At 40.9% G+C, this 7,667-nt stretch overlaps 1 protein-coding gene across 1 annotated transcript; it reads right to left on the bottom strand.

Annotated features, from left to right (window-relative positions):
- Positions 1-1,843: 1,843 nt before the first annotated feature.
- LOC147178426 (dual specificity protein phosphatase 7-like) lies at positions 1,844-7,101 on the bottom strand. Its single transcript, XM_086070040.1, has 3 exons — positions 6,385-7,101; positions 5,362-5,790; positions 1,844-3,269 (listed from the first exon to the last, which is right to left on the bottom strand). The coding sequence occupies exons 1-3, from the start codon at positions 6,752-6,754 to the stop codon at positions 2,959-2,961; spliced, it is 1,110 nt and encodes a 369-aa protein (XP_085926166.1). The 5' UTR covers positions 6,755-7,101; the 3' UTR covers positions 1,844-2,958.
- Positions 7,102-7,667: the final 566 nt, after the last annotated feature.

Below are 7,667 nucleotides of genomic sequence, written 5' to 3'. Positions count from 1 at the left end.
AGTGTCATGATGTTAGAGATGTAGCGCTCACCGTGTAGTGAGATTAGGATTACCCCGGCATGAACATCTGCTGTACAAGCAAGGGAGTCCACAGAGAAATGACATTATTCAAACTAACAACAGTTACTTGCCCTCCTTTAAAAAAATGACCGAGTCTATTCATAAAATTGAATAAACATATTTCTCTTCCAAATATTGTGCAATTCAGGAAGAAGCAGCTGTGAACATACTGTCAGCCATGCAGTATGCTAAGTATGCTCTTAGAACCACAGCAGATGTGAACCAGCTCCGACTGGCTTCTATATCACATAAACACATTGCGAATGGGCCTTGACACTCAACTCAAATCCCATCACATCTGCTTCCACAACAATGAGTGCTGAGCAAGCACATTTGCCGTAGAATTTATTTGGGGTGGATTAACGGTTTAGTCAGTTCTCGTATCTTCGTACTACATTTGGAAGTGGACCCCATCCCATACAATGCTAATATAGATGCCGAACATCATATTCAATCATCGGTCATCACAATGTCAGAACGAACAATGAAAACATTTTATTTAGGGGAAGCTGCGTTGTCCCGAAACCTGATGTATTTACTTAATTGATGGCATCCAGAGACTGGTCTCTAGATTGACAATCTGGTAGGTCACTTAAAGTGGAAGCTAACCTTAAACATTTCTTGACAGTAATATGTTATATATGTGACCTCACTAGTCTGAACATTACATTCTGATTAATATTACATTTGTGGAATATGAATTATGAAGCAAAATCCAGCCATTTTTGTCCATCTTCGGTGCCGGCCATTTTGCCACTTGCTGTTGACTGAAGATGACATCAATGTTGCTCAGGCAACGACCAATCACAGCTAACCTGTTTTCTGAAGCCAAGCTGTGATTGGTTGTTACCTGAGACCTGAGCAACTGTTGGCAAAATGACCCCCCCGAGATGGATAAAAATGGCTGGACTTTGCTGCTTAACTCATATTCTACAAATGTAATATTAATCAGAATGTCATGTTTAGACTAGTGGAGTCACATATAACATATTATTGCCAAGAATGTTATTTTGGATTAACTTCCCCTTGAATAAAAATCAAAGAAAGCCCGCCAGTCCTATCGTGAGCTGCATCGTTCTGTGGCCTATACCTTAGTGCCGCTGTCTTTTCAGGCCTAATCACAGATCTGGCCTGCAGGTATGTGACTTGCCAGGTTGAGTCTTGCAGGAAAAGCCCATTACTCAACATTCACATGTTGCCAGGCATGCCCTTTCATGCGCCGTACAGTTGCTGCAAAAGCTGAAGGCTGGTGTATACTGTAAGTTTCTCGAGCATATCAATCCTGACGCTGGAACTAATACAGCATCAGCACAGCATGAAATCCTGATGGACAATTAATTGCTTCATAGATCATAGAACATTCCTCCTTCCTTACACACACACATTCTCACTCTTGCGTAACTTTTGTCATGTAAGCTCATTTACTGGACCATATTTTCCGCTTGAGTTGATTATATGACAGAAAGAGAAAGTACTCAGGTATTAACTGGCTAAATGGCACAATGGATACACTATTAAGGAAGAATCACTTCCCCAAGTATATTTTGTGTATTAAATTCAGAGGCAAGGTTCAGAGTGCCGTTGCACAAATGAAACCGGAATGCGGAGTGAAAATGGGTAAAAAAAAGAAAAGAAAAAGGATGCTAATGTGCACTTGCAGAATTTTACAGTACACTTTTAAGAGTATGAACAATTTAGCTTTTAGTATTTGTTGTCTGACATGAGAGCCCAGCTTGTTATTAAAAAAAAAAAAAAACAATGAAGAAAGACAGACAAGAGCATATTCAAGTAAAAATATACAATATATTTGTTATATAAACTTGTACAGAATACTTTGGACATTTTAGTTAAACATACACTATATATAAGGGTCAGAATCAGGTCACTGTTCGATCCTTCATTATTCTTGAGAGTAACAATTTGCCGTATGTACATCTTTACAAAGGTAGCAACCAAAACAGCCCTTAGATGCACTTGGAGAAACCACGACATGATAGAGATGCTTACAAAAATCCCTGAAAATAGCTCAGTGAGGTAAGAACACGTTAGTCCAACTTTCACTCATTCTCACGTGTCAGTCTCGCTCGTTAGCTGGGAGGCCCGTGGGCCAAGTAGACAGCTAATTATGCGCCAGGTGCTCCAGACCGAATACTGTCAGGAGTACAAAAACAAGGCGCATATCAGTCTGGTATGTGTTTAGTGTAAGAATTCATGTTACACTTTTTTTTTTTCTTAACATGGCTCTAAGAGACGCTAAACCTTGGTCCAGTTACCCGGGGTCAAAGTTAAGTTTTTTTTTTGTTTTGTTTTTAAACAACAAGGTATGTGGAACACAATCATGCAAATCAGTCTTCTGTGATTAACAGAATGAATAGCAGTGTTACATGCTTCAAATGTCATTTTGCAGTATGCAACCACTTACATTTACCTTCCTGTTGTTAAAAAAAAGAAGAAGAAAAAACACGAGTGAGAACATTCCGACTTAAAACATGACCCACTGGCTTCTGTGGCGGCTTGTTTCAATTGCACAACAGCTGAACGTCCAACAGAATTAAGAAGTTGGACAGAAATTCAAGGCCGGATGACTGTAGTAGCTTATTTTCCCTCAGTTTCCTCATTCGGGATTGGGAAAGATTCTATTAAGACCATCGAAGCAGCAGTCAAAGAAAGCTGGTTTACATTAATTTTTTTAAATTAACAGTCTCATTTGTGCATGTTCTGGCTATTATGGCGATGACATGACCACATACTAATGTCACATACTGATTAACACATTTCTCCGTGTATTACATAATAAGGCATCAGACACCGACTCAAATATGGCTTGTCCTCTGCCGAAGTTGCAGAGAAGTCAGGAAGCTGACCAGCTAAAACAAACACCACCGACGTCTGTGACGTTCATGTGGAGTCCAGTGTGTCCAGCTGAAAGACGTTGTGATTGGTCGGCGTGGTGAAAAAGAGCTGCTCTTCGCTGGTGGAGCGGTTGTCGCAGGGACTGTGCAGCCCCAGCGTCCGCTCAAAGTCCAACAGCTGACCCATGAAGTTAAAGTTGGGGGAAATGTTGGACTTCTTTCTCTTGACAAAGTCATAGGCGTCGTTGAGCGACAGGTTGAGTCTCTGCATCAAGTAAGCCACGGTGACGGTAACAGAGCGGCTGATGCCAGCCAGACAGTGCACCAGGATGCCGCACTGCTTAGACCGAGCTTCGTCTGGGAGAGGAAGAGAAAGCCACCGTCAGCACATTTAGCACATTCTAATGAATATTTTCATTCGGCAATGTGACTCAAGAAGTCAAAAACAAGCGGCTTGTTGGCACAATCACACCATTGTAAACACTCTAAGGAGGACAGAAAAAGCTTCGAGACTTATGCTGGGAATTCATCGGCTATCAACAAAACACGCAGCAAACATCCGGTCGATTCCAGACTAACTTGTGACCCTGCAATCAGACGCAGCACAGAGTGGAAGTGCCACTTCCTTCCTGGATCTAGCCCTGAACCTCTCATGAAACTGACAAACAAGCTTCGGTTTTGAGAGCAGTCGAGGTTACGGAGCATCGGTCGAATTGGAAACACAGTTATGTGAGCCTTCCCAGTAACAATGTATTGTTGTCTGAACCTATTATTATTAACTCATTCACTGCCATTGACGGCTATAGACGTCAAAAATTCATTTGAACAATTTTTCCACTTTTGTTAACAAGAGCATGAAAACCTAGAATTTTTTAATTGTACATTTAGAACAGATATAAAATGTGTGATTAATTGTGAGTTAACTAGTGAAGTCATGCCATTAATTACGATTAAAATTTGTAATCGCCTGACGCCCCTAGTTTTTAATAATCTTTTCTCTTTTTTTTTTTTATCACGTCAGGCAATAAATTTGTTTTATTGTAATTAATTGCAGGACTTCAATAGTTAACTCACAATTAATCACAAATGTTTTATCTGTTCTAAATGTACAATATTTTTTCTAGGTTTTCATATTCTTGTTAACAAAAGTGGGAACAAATTTTAACTAATAGAAATAGTTCAAATGAATTTTTGACGTCTATAGCCGTCAATGGCAGTGAATGAGTTAAACACAGGTGCAACAACTTGTTTGACATGCATGAAAAAAAAGAAGAAAATGCAGTGAATGGATTGTTATCGGTATTGTAAATATGATCATTTCTGGAATGGGCTAATCTCTCTCTGAAAGTTCTTAACTCCTGTTTTGGTGCCCATTCCTCAACATTTTCACAGCTTTACAGACACTTGCACTCTTTGTCAGCTTTGGAGAAATGTTAAAGCAAATACAGTATTAGCTATTTATCTTGTTGTGCTGCGTACAGTCATTGCAATATTAGAATGGCATCTTTCTAGTTAAGTTTAAGCATTTCCTTTTATTACAGTATGAAATAGTCATAGACGATAACAGTGTATCCCACCGGATAACCAAAAGTTAACCAAACTATTTGCAACAAAAACAAGTTCAACCTGGTTCTACTACATAATATGAATTTAAAAAAAAATTGTCATCAAGAAAAGCCTCTGGAGAGATCTCAAGTACTGATAAAAATACACACAATTTGAACACAACGGTCCTGTAGCAAATTTGGAATCAAGTTTAAACCCTAGATTCCACTCTGAAAAATTCAACCCAATTAATTATGCACGGTATAAACAACCATGTGGGAATTACACGAGCTGATGAAGAGTCATGTTTTACATGAGACATTTATGATTAAAAATAGAGATGGGAGAGTACTGATACCAGATATCGGTATCGGGCCGATAAGGCAAGTACTCCCAACGGCCTTGTGGCCTTTTTATGACCAGGAAAGTGTGAAAGATGCAGATTAAAATTTACAAGCACATATTTTGAGTGGGACTTTTTCTGGCCACTGGATTATTAATTTAGATTTATTTATGTTTTTAAATTCATTTCATTGTGTGTTACAAAATGTGTATTTTATGAACAAATTGAAAAAAAGATTGGAACGAAAGAAAGAAAGAAATTGCCATTAATTAGATGCAATTGGGGAAAATGTTTTATTGGGAATTATATAGGTCTTTCTTTAAAAATATCGGTCATTGTTTTTTAATATTTAATTTTATGTGTCAAAAGTATTAGTGGTATCGGTGCTTGGGATCGGTGACAACTCAAGAGTACTGAGTGGTAACAAACATCCTGAATTAAAAACACTGAGGTCTATCCAGTTTAATTAAATGTAACACTACAAATAGCACGTCGTTGTGATAACAAACAAAAGGAAAACACTCAATTGGAGGCGGGAGTAGGTGGTATATGCACACTTACCTATAAATGATATTGCCTCTGGGAAGAACTGGGACAGATTTTGACTCCAGTGGTCCGAAATGGGGATCTGTTTGTACCTGAAGCGTCCGTCATGTTCAAACATGTTGGGGAGATTGGGTGTGACGTTCAGGATGTACTTGATGTTGTATTGGCCCAGCACATCCAGGTTGGTCGAGTCTTTGGCACAGCCCAGGTAAAGGTAAGGAAGGATCTGGACCGGGAAGGCAGGCTGATTGCTGGGGAGGGGGCTCTCCTCCGACTCCGTGGCGCTGCTGGGTTCTCGGTCAGATTCCCCATCAGAACAGTCTGAGCTGATCCGCAAATTTCCAAACCCCAGAAAGGAGAGCGGAGGAGAGGAGCTAGGACAGGAGCTGTCGAGGAGCGTCTCACAGTGTTCTGGGTACTCGGTGTGGAATTTTACAAAGCCACCTGGAGGAGAGCCAAAACAACACACATGAGAAAAATCAGCTTCCTGGTTTAGAGAATACAAATTATTACAACGTATTTCAGTGAAGATTGCAGCGGCATAGGAGTGAAGTGACGTAGTACACAAGTAGATCCGGTTACCCTAACAGACCATTCATGAAATGCATGTTTGCTCCAGCGCAGCAAAACACAGCGTAGCCATTTTGGAATTTTAATTGAGAATCTCAATGGCACACTAAAAACGTTGGAGCCTACAAACAAGCACACAGTAAACTTTGGTCGTATTTTGATGGGACCAATAGGACCACAAACAATACACATTATAAAAATAAAAATAAATAAAAAATAAACAGCAGGCGGCTTAAAAAAAAAACGTTTTAAACGTGCAGTAAAACTTTTGGCGTCTCTTCGAACAGAACAAGCACCAAAACAATTACCCTCGCCTTAATGACGAATTACTACCACTACTACTACTTTTAGTTCAGATTGATATAAGTGACATAAGCGTGTTTACCTCTCCAAGTTTACACTAGTTAACAGCAGCTCGAGTTAGCGACACGTTAGCACACGCTCAAAGTAACTTATTTCGACACATACCTTCCAGGTAATACGCTTTGCAGCCATCCTCCCACAGTTTTTGAAGAAGTAACCCCAAAACGGACGACGGGGCTCCGCTGTCCGGCCAGCTGACGGTGCTTTCGTCGTACAGGACCACCGTGTCCGTTTGACATCGCCGCGTGAAATTCTTTTTGTCCTCGTGGTTGGGAATGATGGTCCGTATGGGGATGTTGCCCTTCTTGAACCTGCGGAGCATCAGGCCCGGGATGGCCACGCTGATGGCGCCCTCGATGTGAGACGACTCGTACAGCTCGTGTGCGCGACAGTCGAGCAGGAGCACAGAAGTGGCGCCCGATTCCAACTCCACTTGCAGCCATTCCACGCTCTTACTCGCCGTCACATTAGACATATCGCGCTTGGTGTCGAGCTTGGGTGGCTTTTTTTCTACATGCTCCGATTTGCCCGCGGCGACACACTACATTTTACCCGTAAACTAGGAGCCCCGCGACGTGCGTTCCGCTTGGCGCATGAGCTGAGCGGAGAGCGTTTCCCCTTTTTTCCGCTTCGCTCTTCCCATCAAGCGGGGAGAGTGAGCCTTCCACTGATGCACCGACGGCTAGGTGAGTCCGGGTTGACGTGTACCGTATCCACCTTTGAAACGTGCGTTTTTTCAAGGCAAAACAAATATGTTTGTCAACTTCAGCTCCTCCGCATCGAACCGCACTCGGGTTTTGTCATTCCGATGCATGACAGCAGAGCAACTCAGGAGGGAGGAGTTTGCTCCCGATAACTTAAAGTCGTATAGCAGGAAAAGTTAGGTAACAATCGATCATTTCTTAATCACCTTCAAACTATTTTCTCCTTTACGTCACCCGTTAATTTGTGATGTGATATGAAATTTCTAGTTTTGTTTTTCACTTGCCAGTAGCCTGTTCCCGGCTCGACACGTGACCTTTTTATAAGCATGGTGCACATCCATTCATCCATCTATCTATCCATGATCCATCTATTACACCCGCTTGTCTGCACCCTCAAGCTTCAGCTAATTTGCAGTCAAAGTCCCTGGCTCAAGCTTTGGAATACTAACTTCAATAAAAACGCAACTAATTAATATACAAGTAACAAATTAGGCCAATAAAAATACAGTCAAACAATGCAGTAGACAATACTGTATTGTAGTGCAACTATAGAGAAAAAGTAGAGAGAGAAGTAGCAACATTTAGCAACAATGTATAATAGACGGTTATTAACTCATTCACTGCCATTGACAAAAATTCATTTGAACTATTTCTATTAGTTTAACATTTTCCCACTTTTGTTAA

The sequence above is a fragment of the Leptonotus elevatus genome, chromosome 2 (genome assembly GCF_054856555.1).
Source record: "Leptonotus elevatus isolate MCC_2025b chromosome 2, RoL_Lele_1.0, whole genome shotgun sequence".
Classification (NCBI taxonomy): Eukaryota; Metazoa; Chordata; class Actinopteri; order Syngnathiformes; family Syngnathidae; genus Leptonotus; species Leptonotus elevatus.
The sequence above is the reverse complement of the archived record's forward strand: the minus strand, read 5'-3'. Positions and strand labels throughout refer to the sequence as shown.

What these genes read in the sequence shown, in the direction of transcription:
- LOC147178426 (XM_086070040.1), bottom strand. Translation starts at nt 6,754, where the DNA reads ATGTCTAATGTGACGGCGAGTAAGAGCGTGGAATGGCTGCAAGTGGAG. An exon ending in CAAAGCGTATTACCTGGAAG is followed by an intron (nt 5,791 to 6,384) that starts GTATGTGTCGAA and finishes GCTCTCCTCCAG; the next exon opens with GTGGCTTTGTAAAATTCCAC. An exon ending in AGAGGCAATATCATTTATAG is followed by an intron (nt 3,270 to 5,361) that starts GTAAGTGTGCAT and finishes TTCCTCTCCCAG; the next exon opens with ACGAAGCTCGGTCTAAGCAG.